The sequence below is a fragment of the Buteo buteo genome, chromosome 5, assembly GCF_964188355.1.
Source record: "Buteo buteo chromosome 5, bButBut1.hap1.1, whole genome shotgun sequence".
NCBI lineage: Eukaryota > Metazoa > Chordata > Aves > Accipitriformes > Accipitridae > Buteo > Buteo buteo.
Window position 1 is genome coordinate 2,829,783 of NC_134175.1, and position 21,655 is coordinate 2,851,437.

Genomic DNA, 21,655 nt, shown 5'->3' on the forward strand with positions numbered 1-21,655 from the left:
TAATCCATTAATTAGCTCCCCTGCTTTTCAGCTCTAGGTGTCTGTCTTTTTGTTGCTTACCCAGTCATGCATCACTATCACCCTGATTCTCATCACGTCTTATATTGACTAGCATCTTTTTTTGCCATGTAACTGACCTCTGCTATGTTAGTGCTTCTGAGGTGTCTGACCTTTAAGTCATGTTCTGCTCGGAAGCAGAAATAATCCTTGCTCCTTCATACGGTGGATACGGTCGACCTTTGGCACGTGTTTTGTTCTGCCCTGGTGACAGCAAGACTTCCATAACTCGTAGCAAGTTCTAGCTACGAAAGGGGCTTGGGGAGCTTTTTAGCATGATGGGCTACATACGATCCTATTAAACCAGCTAGACTTCACCCCGAAGAGAATTGCAGGAAAGCTGTCATTTAGAAATGGGCCAAATTGCTATAATGATCAGTATAATCATAGCAATGAAACATTTCTCTGTGAAATTTCGACCGAAGAGTATCAGTGCTAGGGGTTGAGGATACTGATGTGCAAGATGACCATAAAAAACATGCAGACATTTCAGCTGAATTTCTACATTTGAAATGTTGGACACGGTTCGATTATCTTGGAGCAACCCGATCTTCGGAGAGCAGTCAACACCTTTTCAGTCACGTTTCACGTGTTTCAACGGGAGCATTTTTTGACGAGGGCAAGGCTCTGCTTTCCTGAACCTCTGTTCCTTTCGAGTATTTCTCATTCCTTTTTCATTTCTCCTTCCACATCTCTCTGACACAGCGCAGGCACAGGGCTCCTGTCCGGTGAGCTGTCTTCTCTCAGCCTTCCCAAAGCGCTTCAGGGAAACACAAACCTCCGAAAGCCGAATTCTCTCCGTTCTACCCAACCTCGCGGCCCTCTGCAGGCTGGCCAAAGACGGGGATGGCGGGGGGGGGGGGGGGGGGGGGCCGGCGGCTCTGCCCCGCTTCCCATCGCCACCTTCCCCGCCGGTGGGAGCCGGCGGGTTAGCGCCGTCCCTCAGCGAAAGCCGCCCGCCCGCACCGCGCCTATGGCGGCTGTGCTTGCCGAGCCCGGCCGAGCCGAGCCGAGGCCAGCCGAACCGAGCCGAGGCCAGCCGAACCGAGCCGAGGCCAGCCGAACCGAGCCGAGCCGAGCCGAAGGGAGGGGACGCGGGGGCGGCCCTGCCCGGCTCTCGCCGTGGGACGGCCGACGCGGCTGGGTCGGTCACGGCAACCCCGCGTGATAATGGCGGGTTATTTATTCAGCTGCCGGCGGCGGGGGCGGCCCCAGAGCGCGGAGCGCGGACCTCGGGCTCCCCGCGGGCTCCGTGCGGTGTCCCCCGTGCGAGGGTCGGGCGCCGCGGCTGCTCGGCTGGTCCCAGAAGCGAGTCCCGCTGCGGCGGCGGCCGTGCTGCTGCGTGGACGACTGGAACCGGCTGCACCGCGGGACTCCGCTAAGCAGATGCCTCGGATAAAGCAGGTGCTTCTCCCTTGGCCGCCTGCTTATCGGTTCTTTGTCGGTTTTGCCCGTTCTTAGGCATCGCGCTGTTCATCCGAGAGTAACCGCGAGAACTCCGATCAGTGAGTAATCGAAATTTGTCAAATGTCTGCTACCAAACCCGTTCCCGTCACGATCGAGTGGCGTTACCGGATCAGAACGATGGCTTGGTGGCGGCCATCCGTTGCTGCTACTTCTTTTATCCCCGAGATCGTTACCAACTGACAAATTTGACTTGGCTGGCCTTGCTCTGCAGACCGAGGTGTACGATCCTCTCTTTCACAATGACTCTGAAGTGTCATTTTCTGAAAAGTCGGTTTGCAGATCCCCTTCTGTGGCCAAAAGCCTTGTTCTGTTGCGTGAAATCCATTGCATGCAACTCACTACATCCGATACTGTTGCAGCAGCTGCACCCCTGAAATGTAATAGAAGCTGTTCTTTTTTTTGTACTGTAAGTAGATCTGGAAAAAACCATTTCTGGCTGCATTGGAGCTATGAAAAAGTAATTTAAAAATAACTGGGGGAAGTAGGCAGTTGTCTTAGGCTGCCATTTCAGACAGGCCTGTGGTATTAGGTACCTCATCTCAGTTAACTTTAAATAACTCTGATTTGTTTTTCAAGAATCCAGCATGTATAGTTCCCTCTCCTAAGCAACAGTAAAGTAGCACTTTGTAAAAACACTTATTGACTCAGAAGCCAGCTTTTACAGTGGGATTATTTGCATGTTCTCAGCTGGAGTAATTTTACAACTCTGAAGAACAGTCAGTCCTCTGGAACTAAATCTAAAGGGGTTTTGCTCCATACTCTCACTGATTGCTTTCCTTCTTTCACCTCAGAAATTGTGTGAAATTCATTCCCTGTCATACTGTTTGACTGTAGATATTTAAATCGGTGAATCATCTACCTTCCTTCACAGATGCCCTCAGAACATGTCTAACTGGACAAGTCTGTGGTATGTCTGGTAAGTTTATTATTAATCTTACTAACCTAGAATAATTTGAAAGTTATTATGAACAGTAATTGTAGTAAGGCAATGGAAACGCTCTTCTCTCAGACAGGATGGAGGAAAGGGTTTCTCCTTGGTTTTGTGAAAGCTTCCAGTGGAATATATTACAGATGAGACCACAGGGGAGATAAGGTGTCAGGCAGGGTACAGCATTCATCGAGGGATATGTCATCCTTCCTTTCTGAGCACACTACAGTGTAACTGTAGGGCTTGTTTGTTCTTCCGAAATAGACAACTTTGCTGAACACAACGGCAGCTACGCAGCGTGCACTTGTTGGGGCTTGGCACTGTGTTGCCTAATGCACAGTCCTTGGCTCTCTCCCTTTTACGGGACAAGAGATTGTTAGCTTAGAGTGCTGCATTTCCATTCTGAACTCAAGCCGACTGCAAACCTGTTTACTGGCTGTTTGAATGACTGAAAGCGGGGAAAACAGTGCTAAGTAAAAGGGTAAGCTCTTGTCACAAGTGTGGATTTGTCTCTTGCCTCACAAGTGCATTATAGGTATCCTAACATTAATTTCTGTCAATATATTAACTTTGATGGTAGCACGCAGAGTGAGTTGGTTACTTTTAGCTGTCATTCAGTCTGGACTAATTTTGGTTTATATTCTTCACTTTCTTAGAACATGCTGATACATACAACTGTTTAAAAATACATAGTTACGTGAAATATTTTAAGAAGGCTTCTGTAATTAGGTGGCATTGAAATCGTGAAAGCTAAAGAGCTAGTGCTGAGATTTATACTGCTGAGATGCCTTTACCTAGGTGGTATCTGCCTTCATCAGAGGGCAGCAGCATCTGAAGGCATGATGATTTCACGGAGCACACTAGCCTGCAGCCTCTGGGGCGTCAGGAAATAACTGACTGGCTAGCGATGAGGTAATACACCTCGCACTGGAGGAATGTTTCAATGCGAAGTTCCAGCAGGGCAGCATGTTCTTCTCACACACGGTTTTAAGTTGCCTGAAAGTGTTTTTCTAAAACAGTAATTCGCAAGAAAATGCATGAAATTTGTGGAAGTTTGAGGCCCTCAAATCCGACCTTTGTATCAGTGTGTATCATTTGTACACAATTTGTATCATTCTTTGTATCATCTGACTCATACTAATATAAATATACTCTTGTTAAAACTAAATAAAGCAGTTATTAAAGAGAGGTTTATTTTGGAATCATGGTTCTTATGGGCAAGTACTACCTTTGGTTTGGAAAAAGAGTAGAATGCTACTGAGGCCATTTCTATACATATTTAGGGTGGAATATAATCCTAATGAGAAATTCAGGAGCATGATCTGTCACACAGTAATTCCTGTCAAACTACTACGAATGTACTTCAACTTGGTCCTTGGACCTACTTCTTTACAGGATTTTCAGGCATTTCTTATTACCTCATCTTTTCATGTCATGTCTTACTGCTCACCTAGCTCATGAGAAGAGTGCATTCATTTGAGAAATTGGGGGGGTGAGAAGGTAGAGTTTCAACTGCGAGATGAACCTGAAACACTAGCACATTAACCTAGGTACACTACAAATTGTTAAATGATAGACTTTGTTAAACGATAGCTAGAGATAGAATTGTGTTTTCAAGACATACTGCAAAATACAATTTCTGTGCTCATTTATAAATATAGGTCCTACACTTACGGAAGTTTGTACTTTTATTTCCTTCCAAGTACATACCCACTCTTACTGTTGAAAGCGGAGCCATTCTCACTGCATACAAGTTGAAAATACAACCCAAGATAATTAACATTACAGCCTCTGTGAGCCAGAAAGGATGGTCAGTAGTACTTCAACTTGTGATTAAGTGTTTGTGATCCAACTTTCTAATTCAGGATCCAGCACCCATTCAGAACTAAGCCTAGGAGGTTTGGCCTGTCTTTCACCCGTTTAGAGCGAAACTATATTCAGCCCTGGAAGAAGTAAAACATAAGCAATGAAATTATGGTCTTCTCCCTCCTTCTCTAAGGTTAATCTTGCTGTCTGTGTTCCTGCTCCTGCTCTGTGGAATCACAGCAAGCTGCATCAAATGCTGCTGCTGGAAGAAGAGGCTTCCAGTTGAGACCTTCCCTAGGCACCCTTATGATTTGACAGTTCCTGCTATTGACAGTGACAGCACTGCCCATAGCACAGTGACCTGTAAGTATCCTCTGGGAGTTAAATATCCAACAGTGCTTTGCTATTGAACGTGTGCCTAGAATGCTGTGTCTAGCCCTTGCAATAACGGGGACTTTCTGATGTACTCCCAGAACAACTTTCAGCCCCACAGCATGGGCAAGAGCGATGAAGGAAGGTCATCAGGGCAACACAGTGAGTGCAGAAGACAAGTAGGTTTTAATGTTATAGAGGTTAAAATAAAGTCTGAGGTGGGTTAACCTCTTATGTGTCATCTCCCACCTCTGTTCTTATTGCCATTCCCTCATTTTTTTAACTTTTCTGCCCATCTCACTGTCCAACTATTCCAGCCAAAGTTATCTCTAATGTGAGGAATTGTTCACAGCTATTCACGTACGAACCCGACTGAAACTACCTCTGTTACAACGTACATGCACTATGTCAGGTGTTTCACAATAATTACTGGATGGTGATACACAAAGACATTTTGTCTTCTGACTGCTTTCTTTTGGAGAATGTATAGATTCCATCGTGGGTAATTCTATATTGATAGCTTTTAGTATATAGTGCGTATCTTCTGACACCACAAAAACAAGTCCATAATTTCTTGGAGAAAAGCAGGATTAGCCCTTTATATATCATCATTCTATGCAGGTGTTTAATTATTTATTTTAATTCCTTTTCTTCACAGCATATAGCTCATTGCAGTACCCTCTAAGTGCCCCTATTCCTTCGATATTTATGGATATGGATAAGAACACTCTGTCCCCTCCAGCTTACAGTCTCTATGCAATGGACTTGCCACCTTCTTATGATGAAGCTGTCCAAACGGGTAAACAATACATTGAAGTAGCACAGATAAGCCAGAAACTCAATGACATCCCTGGACAGATGACACCAGGTGGGCTGAGTCCCATCCAGTATTCACCTGATACAATCAACGGAGATCCAGCAACACAGACAAATTCAGAAAATTCAGAAGATGCAACACAAGAACAGCCACGGCTCTGACTCATTTCAGATGGGGAGTAAAGGAAGGGAAGGACTAAGAGTTAAAGACGACATGAAAAGTTTGGTTTTACAGGCAGGTTATGATGGAAAGATGCTTCCTCTCATGCGCTTGTAATGATCTGTGAGTTAGAAGAAATGTTTTCTGTGACTGTTGTAATCTGGTAAAGCTTCTTCAAGGATATGAAATGAAGTAAAAGGGCAGCAGTTTAAAAATGCCTGTGAAAGTGGGACATGAATGCTTGTTCATCTTCTGATTAAAAAAAAAAAATTCCTTGTGTCCAGCATATGGCAATAAAAAAGGTCAGGGGAATTTTGCTGTCTTGGGAACATACATGGAGAGTCAGAACACTCCAAACAGCAAGTTGTTGTTCTGGAACAGGACCATCCCAAACTGGAATTGAATGGGAAATCCTAGCAAGTCACAATGAATAGCCTCTGTAGTTTCTCTTCTTTTGAGAACCTTAACTGTCCAGCAAATTGCTGGAGTGCATATTGCTACGTAATGGCACACACGTTCCTTAAACTGAAGGAAGATGGCAAACGAGGACAGGAAGTGTGTGGAGGGAAATGCATTATGTTATGTTTCACAACTAGAGACAAGGAATGAGACATATAAGAAAAGATATTGTTGTTGTTGTTGTTCTTGGCCATGAGACCTGAAGTGATTGTTTTTGAGGTTTCTTAAATCTTTAAACTTCTATTTTCAAGATGAGCTGGCTTGTGGTGGGATCCTTTTACTACTTACTTTTGCCAGTTAAAGTACAATTTAGTCTCAAAGAGACATTTGCACACATGGTTAAGTATTACTAATGTGTTTCAAATATTCATCAAATATTTCAAAGATGCCTTATACTTTGTTATCTGTTCAGGTATCAGGGTCTCAGCCAGTACAGAAAAGGAAAAATCAAAGATTCCCGGCAGCTTTCACCTCTTTGGTACATAGATGAGCTCAGTAATGTGCAGGATGAAACAAAGCATGCTCTAGCTGTGCCATCTAGAATAAGTTATGAATACAAAATACCATAATCCAAAGAAATTACTCTAGGGATGATTCTTCATGAAGTACTAATGGCAAGGATAACTGCTATGCATCATTTTAAAACGGGGAGCTTGTAGTTGATTACAGTGGTCTCAGCATGTACAAAAATATGGGCTATGAGAGGCTTTTTAAATGACAACTCTTTCCCTTTCTTGCCCCTCCCATATTCCAAATAGTATGAATTTTGTGCACTCCTGAGTGGTGATTTTCTTTGAATCCACTTCAGCAGGGTGCTAATTTGGCTACGTTTAAGAACATGAGCAATCTACAGGATTGTTCATTGCTATGGGATTTTCTATGGGATAAGAGCAGGAACAAAAGCATGAGCACTAGGTGCTATTAACGAATGTAACATAAAGTGTGGAGTGCTAGGTCAGAATTAATGTTGACTGACCTTCTGCTAACAAGAATATGACTGATGGTTTTCATTTTTGCTGAAGTTGCTTTGGTAGCTGTGAAAAGGGGCTACCTTCTGCAAATATTTAGGTGTCTCTCATTAATAAGCAGTAGAAGTGGTGGGCACAAAACCTTGCACAGCTTTTACAAGACTATTCTCTGACAACCATTACTGCAAGAACTACCCTGGAAATAAGCACTAGTGATTTAAAAATTAAGATCTCTCTGCCAGCCAACAGGAGTGAGAGTAGAATCTCTGCTACACATTCATGGTGTGTGAGCTGTTCATGAGTCCAGCTCCCTAGAGAAGTGTTGGTTCTATATTTAACTTGCATATAGCTTACTATGAGGGTTGCAGGGTAAGATTGGTTTAATAAATCTGCTTCTCTTCTGTCTCTTCTCTGTCCTTTGTAATTATATTTCTCCTGTTTTATTCTCTCCTCTGCCTTCTTTTTCTGTGTCAAGATGGAGACTAGGCATAACCCAGTGTAGCTATTTGGATGTCTCTAGCTGGAAGAGCAATATATTCCCAGTCCTGGGTGTCTCCAAGTCACAAATACAGCAGATTATTTTTATTTATTGAACTTTTCCATCGGGACAGTACAGAGAAACAAATCCTGTGCCTTTCCAAAGAAGAAATACCTGTTGGAGGGAAATGGCTGAGTGCTCACTCACTAATAGAAACGGGAATATAAAACCAGGCAAATGAGAAAATAGTGACTGACGCAAGAGGGCAGTCCTTCACTTTTCAACGTATTGCATTATATCAGCCCTGGGAACAGCCTTGTAAGAGACGAGATCTTGGTATTGCAAAGAGGCGAGGGTGCTTCTAAGGCTCGAGTTTCCTCAGTTCTTCAGAGATTACTCTGCAGTACAAGGACTGAGCTTGCTTGAGGAGGACAGGGGAATAGAATAATCACAACGGTTTGACTTCCCTTCCTTTCATGCTTTTGCTTGCACAATGCATCTGTCTTGTGAGTTGTCAGCAGTACCTGACAGACTATCTACCAAACTACAAGGAGATCTGTTTCCATTTGGTTATGGAGGACAATAGTTCTAACTGCAAGACCCCAGCCAAAACCCTAAATGTCCGTGGAGGGCTTACAAATCAGATCTAACTCCATTACCACCTGGATTAATAGAAAAGCCTGTCTCACTCTGGGGCACCTCTGTTGCCAGTCTAGCCTAGTTAGAACTGCCCTGCAGTAATCTGTTGCTCGCTCGTGTCCTCTTAACTGCATATTTCCACAAGTAATTATCCAGACTAAAAGAAAACAGCTGGACTTGCCTCTTCTTCACGAGAGTACAGAGTAGGCAAAGAGGAAGTAACACTGCAGGAACACAGTTTCCACGTGTGTATGTAGAAAGCAAGTGTCATTTGACACAGCACAGTGAATAAAGCGCTTACTTTTTCCCCTGACTTCTTAGGAAGAAGGGCATAATCTGGTGTTTTCTTTCTAACACCTAAGGAAAAGTCTTGTGTCTTGCCCAGGCTCTTGCCTTATAACATGGTTCATTAATTCAAACATAAACTAATTGTTGAAATAAACTACTGACCTAATCAGCCTGCAGGAACACAGAATTTTCTTTGCACATCAAAAGCAGCTTAGTTTGCTCCTCACAATGTTTTCAATAGGGGTGTCTCAGCCCTTTATCAAAATCATGACTCCTCACAGAAAGCTGATAATCAAAGCTGTCCCTGGCCCTCTGTCTTTGAGGAGGCAGATTACCCCCACAACTGTTCATTAGTTACATCTCTACTTAACAGGTTTCTTCAGCTCAATAGCATTGCAGAAGTTATATCCCTCCAAACAGAAAGACCGTTACTAGGGGATTTACAAATTCCATTTAAATTCCTGCAGCAAACAAAGAGCTCTCCTCCCATCTTGAGAACAGCTTATATTTGTGTAAAGAGTCCAGTTCATCAATTAGAATCACTATTGCATGTGGGAATACAATGAGAGAAAATGACCCCTTAATGAACTACTGTCAGAAAAAATAATTAAAAGGGTGAGCTCCTGAATCCTGGTCTAAACAAGCAACAGCTTGAAAATGTTTCTCCCGTATGCCTTATATAATGCTCAATAGGAGCATGTAGAATGGAAAAGAGTATCCATTGGTCATTTGGGTCTTTTCTGTTTAAGTGGGCAAGTCAGAGGAAGACAGACTTTCTTGTTGTTAATATCTGTAAAAATAGGCTTAGTAGCCAGTTTCCACTCAACATGCATTTTTGCAGTGTGACTAGGAAGAGGACACTATGAGCTTCTAACCCTACTGTATGGTAAGTTAAAATGAACTTCTTTGTTTTAACTGATGTTTTAAAACTCACTAACCAAATCCAAAAATATGGAATGGAGTTTAATGTTGTGTCTTAATTTCTACTGCTGTTTTCCATAGAAGTTTCTCTTGACTTTTGCTTTGTGTTCTGCAAAGCTCTGATTACCCCTCAGTGTGGGATCTGACTTTACGGTCCTAGAAAACTTTGTTTTGTTGTTGATGCTCTTAATGAAGCACAGATAGCAAGTGGGATACTTTCAAAAGCTCCCAACCTGGATAGACGTAGTGTTCCTTTGTGTTTATTCTACTGAGGGTGTAAAAGGGAAAGGAGGGATAGGACTATTCTTAAACTTTACTTGTTCTTACCGGATATGATGACTGGGTCCCTGGTTTTGTCAGTGAAAGTATTTGGAATGTAAATGGTTAGTCTGCCTTTAGGTTTGGATTTTGCACAATTAAAGTCAAAGGAAACAAAATGAGATTCTACTGCAGAAAAAGAGCCCGCTTCATGTTCAATTTTATTCCTCTTAGCCTCATATACATTCCCTCCCACATTTGCAAACAGGTATGACATCTCAATTTCTGGTCAGAAATCTTGCACAATGCTGCTGTAGGTTCTTTAAGAACCATCAAATAGCATCAAGAGGTGGGTGTATATCAGTGAGAAATGAAGTGATCTCTATGGATATATTTCTTATAGTCAGTTTTTAAAGTACTGTGAAGTTTCAAAACAAGACACTATAACTGATACTATTTATTAGTGCTATAGTTATCTAAACTGTGAATGTCTAAACCAGAAGCCTTTCATAAGAAATGTGCTATCCCTGTTGGTAGTACAGAATAGCCTCTTAGGAAGACCCACTCGTAAAGAATTAATCTATACTTCCCCCCCCCCAAAAAATGCTCTAATAATTAACAGGTTAAAAAAAAATTTCCAGAACAGAGAAGTGAATTTAAATGGACAAATTAAAAAAATTCAATTACTTTCTAATAAGGTAGTCATTCAAGCGTGTCAAAATAATTTTAAATGAATGCCTAATTAATTTTAAATTAGGCAATTAACTAAACAGCACTTAACTCGTTAGATCTGCTCAGGGTTACTCTGAAATAATTTATCTTTGATAGGTGTGTATCACAACACATCTTTCATACAAGTCTCATGCTGTGTGTGTAAAAGATGTAATATCACAGGTACATAAAGAAGCTGCAGGTGTTACTGTGTGGTACAGCAAAGAAAGGCGATATACTTGCCGTGTTCTCAGCATCTTTCAAGAAAGCTCAGATAGAAGATCCCTAATCTACTGCTAAGTTCTGGCCCCAAATGGAAAATGAACTCTCCCTTTCGCATTGCAGAAGAGGGCTAGGCAGTTAGTCATCTAGGGACAGGGTTTCTTGAACACCTTTTATGGCTTCAAGAGATTGAGACCAAGAGCCCTATTTTTGGAAGACTTGCTTCTGAGTATCTGCTTGAGAGAGGAGCTCACAGCCACGCTTTGTGTCTAACAAGTCCAAAGGACACATCTTCCTAAACCATGTATTTTAAAAGATAAGTATTGTAGATACACTTGCTAGGAATCTCAGAAGAGAAGATTAAGGGAAAACGTGTGATGGATGTTTCCTTTCCTTTAACCTTTTGAGTAATAAGAAATAATTCATTGATGATACTGATTGTCCCTTGGTACTCAGCTGGTGCAAAAATTACTTTTCCTACTTGCAGGGGTAAGAAAAGGCCTATTGCAACAACATACCAAAGATTAGTCTGGTCTATGCTGAAGAAATCTACAAACTCTTCTCAGGTTTGCTTACACTAAATCAGCACCAGTGGTCCTGGCAGTATTGGAAGCCATAATCTAGACAGGTTGCTGATGACCACAGTTAACTTGGTGATTTTAAATGCAGCGTTTTTCTTACCTAGAGCTACATTGACGGCATATTGATGCAAGTGCTCACATTTTACTATTGGTTTTATCAGGTTGCTCTCACCTGCTGTAGGAAGGCACTGAAAAGTGTGAACTCCTGTCAACATTGCTATTGAAGCGATTCCCCTTTATAATGCTGAAGGTTTCTACTCCCTGGCTAAGGAAATCTGCTTGCAGCTGCCTGTGCATGTGCTAGTGAGATGTGTTCTGTTTGGAAGTCTGTTAGGTGACCTCCATTGAGCCACTTCCTCTCTTATGTCTCTGTTTCTTTTCCCAGCCTGTCAGTCTGGTGTTTAAGACTTACGTTCTCTGGTGCAGGAAATTCTCCCACAGTGCCTACCATAGTGGGAATCTGGTCACAGAGGGATCTTGTCCATATTCAAATAATGCCAACAGTTGGGGAGGCAACCCCCCCCCCCAAACCCACAAACAACCCACCCGCCTACCCACCCCCAGAAAAAAACCCTTTGAATTCCCTTAGCAGCAGAAGTGACGGAGCCTGGTTTTCTAGATTTATAAATCTATGACAAAGTTCCCTAACATTTAAGAATACGTAACCTTCAGTAGAATGTTTCCTTATAGTTAGGACATGTATAAGATCTTCCTTGTGTTCATTCTCAAGTGCCTAATAAGGGTGAGCTCATGCTGGAGTCTTTCTTGCAGCGGGAGTATTAAAAGATCCCTCTTCTCTACACAGCTCCTGTTTTCATGAAACATTTAGAAGCTTCATGTCTTTGAAACCTCCAGTTCTCTATCACCTTGCTTGATATTGGTCAGTGGATTCAGAAATTATTAGCTGGGTGTGTAGAGTGGAAGGAGGGGAGACAGGACACAGATTTGACTGTGATTACAAAGCCTCACTTCCTTAAGAAACCAGGTTTAAAAAGAACATCAAGCGGGAGGCTTGGTCCCACAGCAGGTTGTATGCTCAGCTGGGTGAAGGATCTAAGAATTCTGATTTGTCAGTCTGGTGTTTTTCACCATCACTATATCCACTCAAGCCTGATTATATCCACACAAGCTTTGTGACACCTCTAAGGGAAAATCCCCTCTCTATAATTACCCAAAGTGCATTTTTAATTGTGATTTGAATTTGGTGCTCATTTGGCACTGCTCAGCATGCATTTTTTCTTCTCTCATTTGTCCAAAATGATCATTTTGCCAGTTATTTCCTGTTGTTATTTGCTGTCTGTGTGAAAGAGCCTATGATGGGGAGATGTACTGCTGGAGAAGTTGATGCTTACATCACTGTCAGCAGCTTGCAGTCCTGTCTCTTTCCTCTCACACACATGAACTCATAATGAGCACTTGTGCTCAAAAAGAAAATGCAGACTTGGAAATAAATTGCCTCAATAATTCATAGGCTTTATAGCCCAGAGCAAATTATACCTTGGCTCTGTCATGAAATTCAGGTTGCAAATCCCTTTATAGCCAAGCTCGTTAACAATATAAGTAAAGTGGTACATCTGTAATGGCTTTTATAATCGATGCATTATAATCTTTGGAGAGTATTAAGTGGTAAACCTGCAGCATCCAGAGTGAAGTATCAATAGGGTCTGGATACAGTAAGAGACAGAGGAAAAAACATTTCTTTTTCTGCCTTGCAGTTGCCTTTGTCTGCCTTGCTGCCCCCAAATAGCTTGGAAGAAGGTTTGGTTTGTTTGTTTTCTAACTGCATTTCAATTATATCAAATGCATTTTTTGAGGGAAAAGAATCACTGCTGTTGCCAGTACTGATGAGTGGGACGCTTAGACACATGTGCAAAACCTGCTCACTTAATGGAATAAAATAGCTCTCACAAAATCACTTTCCAGATTCTTGCTCTTAGCTGTCTCCTGGCTCTGATTCTAATCATCTTTATCTGTTGGAATTATTTTTGCTTAGGAAGACATTTACTAATTTTGCTGCAAATAGCAGAGGCTCTTTCCTTTACCCACAACTAAAGTCCAAACTGTGAGAGAAGCCTTTGAATCATATTCAGAGCAGACTATGAAAACAAAGTATCATAGGGGAATTGTGCTCTGTAAAAATGGAGAAGACAATGAATGTTTTATGAAATATTACATCCTAAGGTTAAATCCAATGCACAAAAAAAGAAAGCTTAGGTGCAAAACCACATCACTGGGAAAACATTTTGTTCTGGTCAGTCAAAACTTAGAATATAAAAACGCCAGAGCCCTTTTTATTTTACTGGGGGAGAAAAGGGCCTGTAGAAAAGAATGCACTCATTCAAAGATATTTCACGTCTTTTTAGAATAACAAAGCTCACCTTGGGCACTTGGAGAAAGGAGAAAATAAATTTCTATTTCAAATCTAGAAATGCCTGAATCTGCATTAAAGTGCTTAATTTTTACTCACATTTTTACCCTGCTTTCCCAAGTAGCTCAAAAAGAAAAAAAAAAAAAAAAAGGAGCCTGATGTTGAGCTCTTATGTGTGCATTGTTTTTTCTCTTTCCATGCTAACAGTTTATGGCATAAGCTACTTCCTCCCCACAAGTAAGGAAGTATAGTCCCGAGGTTGAAGTATTGACCTGGGAAACCCAGCTCAGCTACTTGTTCTGCCACAGATTTCCCATATGACACTGGGAATGTCACTTAGTCTCTACTGTCTGTGAAACAGGGACTGTAGCACTATCTTATCTTGCAAAGAATTTTGAGGATGAATACACAGAGCGTGGGCTGCACCGTTATAATGAAATACAGATACATAGTCAGAGCATGATGAACTTTGTGTGGGACATGAAGCTCAAGAGAAAAAATCCCTGCTCCTTCCTGCTCTTGAGCGGGGGGGGAATCTAGAGAAGAAACTTGGGCAAAACAAACAGTGTGAGATTTAGAAATAGCCTCTGGACTTCAGGTGCCTAATTCAGTCATCATTTCAACATTCCTAACTAGAGGAAGAAGCAGAGGGGAGAGAAGTTTAAAAGATAGGCCTGATGACGTGATGGTAGGAGTCTTGTGACAACAGCTTATCTTGCAAAATTGCTGACCTGTTGGGGATCAAACATCCCGAGAGATACCACCTCAGATGTAAACATGAAAAAGAATGGTACTTCTTTGTCAGTTTGTACAAGCACTTAATATTTATAAATTTGATTTCCTTCTTGCTGAAACTCAGCCTTTGTTCTGTGATCTATAATCTTTTGGTCTAGTTCAGAAGGCTCTGCTTTCCACCCTCTCCACTCTTATCAGATCAGACTGGGCAAGAAGCTTTGTTCGGCTCCATGGGGCAAGTAATGCTATCCTTTTACCCCTGAACAGCACTTGCCAAGCGGCTGCATCTCTTCTCAGAAAGCAGTTGTTGGAGACATGCCAGTCTTCTGTGAAGAAGGTAGAAAGAAGCTGTTCTGTGCTGCACATAAGGTCGCTTCAGCTCTTTTTAAAGGCAATATAATTGTGATTAGCTAGCTAACCAGAAGGCCATAAAAATAAAAAAACCCCGTGTATTTGGAGAACTTGTCCCTCTACTTCTGTTATTCTGGCTAAGCTGCCTTCTTCCACAAGATGGCATAAGTGAGCCTAAGTGGCCTGTGTGAATGTCGGTTTCTTAGGCACAGAGCCGGAAGGCAACACATACAAAGTCAATTACATTTTCAAAGAAGATTAGTTGGAGGAAAAAAAAAACGTTATACACTCTTATTCCTTAATTTAAAATTGCACATATAGAGTAGACTTTTTCATCTTGATAAAAGGTCCCCCACACCTGCTGTAAAACACTGAAGTTCAACTGACTCGGGCCACATGGGAAGTAAAAAGAGCGTGTGTTCTGTTATTTTCACTGTAATAATCAAGAAAAAATCGGTGATAATGGGAAGGGCTAACTTTCAATCAAGAAACATCCTCGAGTGTGACAGACTCCAGCTCTACCACAGATATCTTGAGCATCTATACATGTACCATTTTCAGTGTCTTTGCCTCTGTTTTCCATTGGTAAACAACTATAGAATCACAGGAGTTAGAAGGGACCTTTGGACATCATCTAGTCCAACCCTCCTGCTCGCTAGGGCGTCAACTAGAGCAGCTTGCTCAGGGCCCTGTCCACTCTGGCTTTGAATTCTCCAAGGATGGAGATGCCACTGCCTCTCTGGGCAACCCGTTCTAGTGTCTGACCACCCTTAGAGTAAAAGGAGGTTTTTTGAATGTTTGAGTGGTATTTCCTGTATTTTGGGTTGTTCCCACTGCTTCTCACCCTGTCAGTTGGTACGCACTGAGAAAAGTCTGTCTCTCTTTTTCATGCCTTCCTATGAGGTACTTGTACACATTGATAAGATCCCTCCTGAGCCATCTCTCCTTGAGGCCAAAGAATCCCAGCTTGCTCATCCTCTCCTCGTCTATCAGATGCTTCAATCCCTTAATCATCAAAATTTTTAACCTCACCTTTTGTCCAACTTGTCTAAATCGTTCAGGAATTTCACCTGAATTTAATTGTGATATTTAGTCTATTTCTACTGAATGTAGGCCTAGAATAAACAGTTGCATAAAGCAGACCATGGGAAATATCATGTGAGCTGGATACCTAATCACTCTGTTTGCCTCCTCATACTGTGCTGGCAGGCTGTAAGCTTTGCTGATGCTACCTATGCAATGTTTTTTATTGCACTACTTAGACTGACATTGCATCATCTCATACGGTGAGAGTTCAACACAAGCTTGTGATTACAGCGGTCAGCTCAGTATGCTGCTGATTTGTGTCCCAATGGTAAGAAAATTGGCAAGATAAAATCAGACAAAAGGCAGAGGAGAGAGGAGATGCATCTACATGAACTGTTTAATCAGAAATGGATAAGCTGCTTGAAAGCAGGAAAAACAAATGCAATCTTCCTACTGCTTTGCATAGTGCTTTTCGGTGGAAGATGCTATATAAGTACCCCTCCCATGGGAGGTCATGCTTTAGAACTACAGGAAATTGCCTGGATTAAAAAAAGAATATAAGGAATAATGTTCTTCCAGGCCAGAAAAGGAAGAGGTATTTCCTTTCCTTTCTCTAGTTTATCTCATTGTCACCAACAAGAAAACCATATTTCATCAGGGCATGCCTTTGTTCCCACAGGTTCAATCAAAATGATCAGTTATTGACAAAAAGTATTTGCCCTCATTTTCTTACATGAACTGTAGCTAGTGATACTATAAACCCACTGCTCAGTGATATGCTATAATAATAATGAAAAATCAAAGTTTCTGATCAGTTCCAACCTCTTTATTTCCTAACATATTCCACTATTTTAGGTACAAAATTTATACCCCCAAATCTCTAAGCTTTAATCCTTTAATCAATGTGCAAGATGCTACATAACACATGTTAACATAATTAAACAACAGAAAAAAAGTCAGGATAAGGGTAATTTGAGCATCTGTGGGATTAGTTTGGTGACTTCTTCATCCATTTATAATTATAAAACATACAACTGCAAGTGTGTACATGTGTCCAATCAGTTGATAGTTCTATTACTTACAGCCCTTCTTACTGATCACCTCCCCTGTTTGTTTGCTTAGACCTAGTCCTTTAAGATGGCTATTTGGTGCCTGTTTCTTTTGTATGTCAGTTTGTGCAGTCACATATGCATGTACCCATGATTAATCCAGATGCCCAAATTGGCTACTTCACAAGTCTGAAACAATATTCAGAGAAATGAAACTGAAAAAGGAGGGAGTTTCTTATCAGTCTGGAGATGGGGTGGGGGATGGAAGAGGCAACTGCTAGGTCCAAAAATTAGTCAGATAGTTCTTTATGAATTTACAGAAACACATGAATCCCTAAACACAGGTGTGGATGCAGAAGGGTCTTTCTTCAAATCCTGCATGTCTGCAGTTCTAGTGATTCATATCTTAAGCTGTTGCCACATTGTCTTGAATTCAGGGAAGGCTCCAGTATAAAATCTCTGGCACAGGAAGTTCAGCTTCCTCTCCAGATTTCCTTCCTCCACCTCCTTACATGCAGAATAGCAGGGAACATATTTAAGCCTTGCCTGTGGTGAGTGAAAACTCTTAAGATTGTAGAGCAGTTTGCGTTTATACCCAATACCTTCAGCTGAAGTGTTCAAGACAGGCAGGACAGAAGTCAGTGGTTTGTAATGACGAGACTTAATCCCCCAAATATCCTGAACTGTTGAGTTGCATTTAGTAACTGCACACAAAGCTACGCCTAGTCCTTAAAGCAAATATGATCAAAATGGGTGATAAAAGTGATGCTTATTGACATTCAATCCCATTTCCACAGTGAATTAGGTAAAACTCTCATTAATGACAGTGGGGAATTTAGCCATAATGTAAATTTGCTACAATTGCAGAGTAAGAAAAACTATGGAAAACCAGGTCTGGATCAAGTCAACGCTTAAGCTATCACTAATTTTAACAGGCTAATTTCACTTAGTAGATTTTATCAAGGCTTCAGTGTCCTTTAAAAACTAGACTCCAGACTGAGGGCCAGTCAGTCCAGTTGTCCAGTTTGAGCCTTAAACTGAAATAGGTAGGAAAAACCCCAAGAACTATATTATAACTAAGCTCTGGAAGTGCCTGGTAAGTATGCTAAGAAAATGACAATGTTCAAAGTGTGACACAATGTTAAAGACCTAGATCTGTAAAAACTGGCACTACTTTGTTGTATATATGTATATGTGCAAAGATCCTTGCTAGGATCACAGAAGCAATATACACACAGTAGTGAAGCACCGTACACCAGGGCTAAATTGAAGTATGGCAATACACTGACGTAGCTTATGATGCTTTCGGTTCTGGAATTTGCTTGTTGACCTAACTCTGGGATGTGTGGCTATGCTACTAGTGCTTCAGTGTACGGTGTATATATTCCCTACTATAATGCTCTCTTGGTATAACAAAACCAGCATGCTGTATTTGCAGAGAGTGTATGACTAAGCTCTACCAAGCATAGTTTATTCCAACACCGACCTATCTCCAGAACAGAACATGCTATACTGGGGAAAAGAACAGTAGCAGCACCTGCTTCAGTACCTTTCACCAGCATAGCTAGAATAGATGTCTGTACAGCTGCAACATGAACAGAGAGGCCTGTACAGCTAATCGCTTAATCGTGTGATCCAGAATGCAAACTATTCTGAGTAGTTATACTAGGAAGAGGACAGGCAGAGAGCTATAGCTCTTTTAGCCCCCCTGGATCGAACCTTTCTGTTTGTAAGATCTCCCCTCGCTTCTCTGACTGCCATATATATATGCTGGCAGAAGTAAGTACACAGATCTGGTTTTAGCTGTAGCACAGGCTGAGCAAATGCATTATTGAAAATAAACTAATGCAGTCCATACAGATAGAGCAGAACACTGCCCTTGAATCATATTTGACAGCTTTCTTATTAGACACGTGTTACTAAAATGCAGCCTACCACAAGACTGGCAGAAAGTCAAAATCTGAAAGCATAAAAAGGGGAGTCACTTCAGTGCCAAATGCAATTGCTTGCTTTGGGAAGCAGTGAGTGTTTAAAATCCATACCATGTCACCCACTTATTCATACAAGAAAAAAGAATACAAGAGAACCATTGAGTTTCAGTCACATTCAGATGCTCAAAGGAATAGAGATTAATAAATAATAAATAGCAGTACCGTCAATAACAAATGCCAAAGGGTGATGCTGTATCTAGATGCGTATCTGCTGACTAGTGCATATTGGTAAACCACATAGTGCTTTTAGCTTCGACTCAAACATTAATTTTGGCAGTGGAAAGAGGTTTTATTAAAAGTACTGAAAATGTAATTCTTCTTTATTTGTATTACATTTGTTATGAGGATTTAAACCCCAATATAGAAGTATGGGGAGATGCAAAAATTGAAACTGACTAATCTGATCATAAAAATAAAGGAAGCTCAAAACAGAAAATGACATTTCAGAAAGCAAGAGGTACATTCACTTCTTATATTTCTAATACCATAAAGTGTTACTGATAGCACTTGTTTTTCAAGGTTTGCTTTTTCTCTAAGGTGTTCTTTTTAAATCCCTTGCAAGCTAAATTATCTGTAGGTACATTATGACAGTAGCCCATAATCCATAGGACTAAAAAATTAAATAAAAGGTAGGAACATGGGGAAATTAAACAATTTGATTACTTTTTTGCAAGATTAAGTTCAAAGGAAACAAAACTATTCTTTAAATTACTGTCCAGTAATCTAAGCTGTTCAAAATACCACAGTAAGTTCACTTATTCGAAACCATCACCATATTTTTTTGTATTGTTTTTAAGTGCTGAATAGCATATTGGTATGTCAGTCTTTCACAATGCTGAATGTTTTCTAGGATGTTCTAAAGCTTTCAGGAGTCACTGAAGTTAGCGGGGAATTTTACTTACTTGCAGGCTAGGATCGATAACCTCAAAATAGGACGCATCAACAATTCTCTAGATTGGTCTGCTGCTGTTACATTACCAATGCAAATCCCTACTGGTACGAGTGTGGTAGAAGTCACAAAAGATACAATGGTCTTTATGTTTTATTGGATTAACATAATATACATCAGTAATATAACAGCATAACTCAGCATAAACACACATAAGCAATATTATAGCTCTGTTGCTGAGCTTTTGTAGGTAAGAAATTTGTCAGCATGTTGCTCACAGTATAATATAAAGCCTGGTTTCCAGCTGTTACAGTTCTCATCTAAAAATGTCTTTAATCAAGCATCAAAACTCAACACACAATAATCACCTACAAATAGAATTTATTATCAGTTCTGAAACTAGTTTGTTCAGTTAAGTAAAAGTTAAAGTTTTTTGGAGAACATTGGGTTTTTTAATGGGTTTTCCTCCTAGTTTTGTTTGCTCATGGAGACCTGTTACCATTGGGGAAAGTGGGTGGTTTATGTTACTTTGACTATCTATTTTTTTGAATGTGTTCCTTGACCCTTTAGAACTTCTTAGTCCAAATCTGTTTGTGTTTTAAGGTTTATCAAAATATTTCCCATCAAAATTATTTCTTCAATAAATATTTTGGCTTGACTAAGCAAAAATATACATGTAGAGGGGCTTATTTTTTTTCCATTACGTGTAATTGTCTTTGTATAAAAACTCAGTTTTGCTTGCTGTTTATTTACTAAAACGTTAATTCTTCCCAAGAGAGAAACTTCCTACTGGCTCAAACACACACAGATATTTCCACATGCAAATCTCGCAAAATACAGGCGAAGGATTGTAACTTTTCTCATCCCATATCCCTGCCAATGAATTTTGAATCCTATTTCCAGAGCTGAGAAACAGAATTCAGTAACAGCAGCAACAATAATTACAATTTCTTCATCTTTTCCAATCCAAGAATCTTGAAGTACTTTGAAAGCTTTACTGGATTAAGTTTTGCAGTACCACTATGCGTTATTGTGTCCATTTCCCCTTGGTGCGTATAAAGCAAAGGAGCTAAATAATTCATTCAAAATCAGCCTCAACAGCTAAGCAAAGAATAAAACTTAAAAGATTATAGAGTCCCACTCTGGAATTTCAAGCCCACCTTCTTGAAACAGCCATAACTCATTTATTTTGTGCTATATGGGGGAACTATCAACAAGACTGTTCTGCAGGCAGAATAAACTGTAAATGGATTTTTCTTTAAACAAGATAACAGACTAGATAGCAAACCATGTATTGACACCCCTGGAGGGAGCTGAGGAGTTATAAAGATAGTGGAAGCATGGATAAGAAGAAAACTGAAGTTAGATTTCCTTTAAAGTAAATGACAACGTTCATAAACAATAGCTAGCACCAAGGAAATGCTACGATACAGTATTTGAAATACACAGTATGGAAAGGTCTATATTGTATATAAAAACAACACAGCCTGCGCCTTATTTCCAATGTTTTCAATGGGAGTTATTTGTGTAAGAAATAAAAGGCAGCACCTAAAAAGCAAAAGTACATTTTATGGATTTCAACATGGAATTTTGTATCAAGCCAATTTGTGGATATTGATGAAAAGGGGGAATGAAATGAAAAAGTTATGTTACTGCTTTATAAATTTTTAAATAAAGCTATGAGAATCTACGCATGTTCCTTTTTATCCAGTGCTGAGTAATTGAAGCTGCCCAGCTCATAGGAAGTAAGGCTGGAGTGTATGCTCCCCTCTCTGTTCATGATGGTATTTGCACTTGTCTTTTGTTTTGGTTTTTTTTGTTTGTTTGTTTTGGTTTGTTTGTTTTGGTTTTTTTATAGCCAGCTTAAACATTCAAGCACGCACAGTGAAAGCTCCTGCATATCATGTGTTCATGTAACTTCAAATCTCTGAACTCTTGGAATAGTACTGCTTGGCCTCTGAAAATCATGACTGCTAACCAGGCAACTGTCTCTGTCAGTTCCCTTGGGTAGTGGCTTGAGAGATGTTTCACTTTATGTATGTATGTTTTGTTTTGTTGCTTGGAAACATGAATTTTATAAGCACTTTTTCTTTTTTCTAACAGGTGCTCACAAGA

General features: G+C 40.6%; 2 protein-coding genes across 3 annotated transcripts in view; one reads left to right on the top strand and one right to left on the bottom strand.

Annotated features, from left to right (window-relative positions):
• The window catches only part of GABRD (gamma-aminobutyric acid type A receptor subunit delta), a 113,686-nt gene that overhangs the window by 81,768 nt on the left and 10,263 nt on the right, over positions 1 to 21,655 (bottom strand). The window lies entirely within an intron of this gene.
• TMEM52 (transmembrane protein 52) lies at positions 955 to 7,438 on the top strand. 2 transcript variants are annotated; one of them, XM_075027191.1, is made up of 4 exons: positions 955 to 1,461; positions 2,396 to 2,440; positions 4,452 to 4,621; positions 5,289 to 7,438. In XM_075027191.1, the coding sequence occupies exons 2-4, from the start codon at positions 2,409 to 2,411 to the stop codon at positions 5,606 to 5,608; spliced, it is 522 nt and encodes a 173-aa protein (XP_074883292.1). In that variant the 5' UTR covers positions 955 to 1,461; positions 2,396 to 2,408; the 3' UTR covers positions 5,609 to 7,438. The 2 variants fall into 2 exon arrangements, with proteins under 2 accessions (XP_074883292.1, XP_074883293.1); XM_075027192.1 differs by having other exon boundaries at positions 1,421 to 1,562.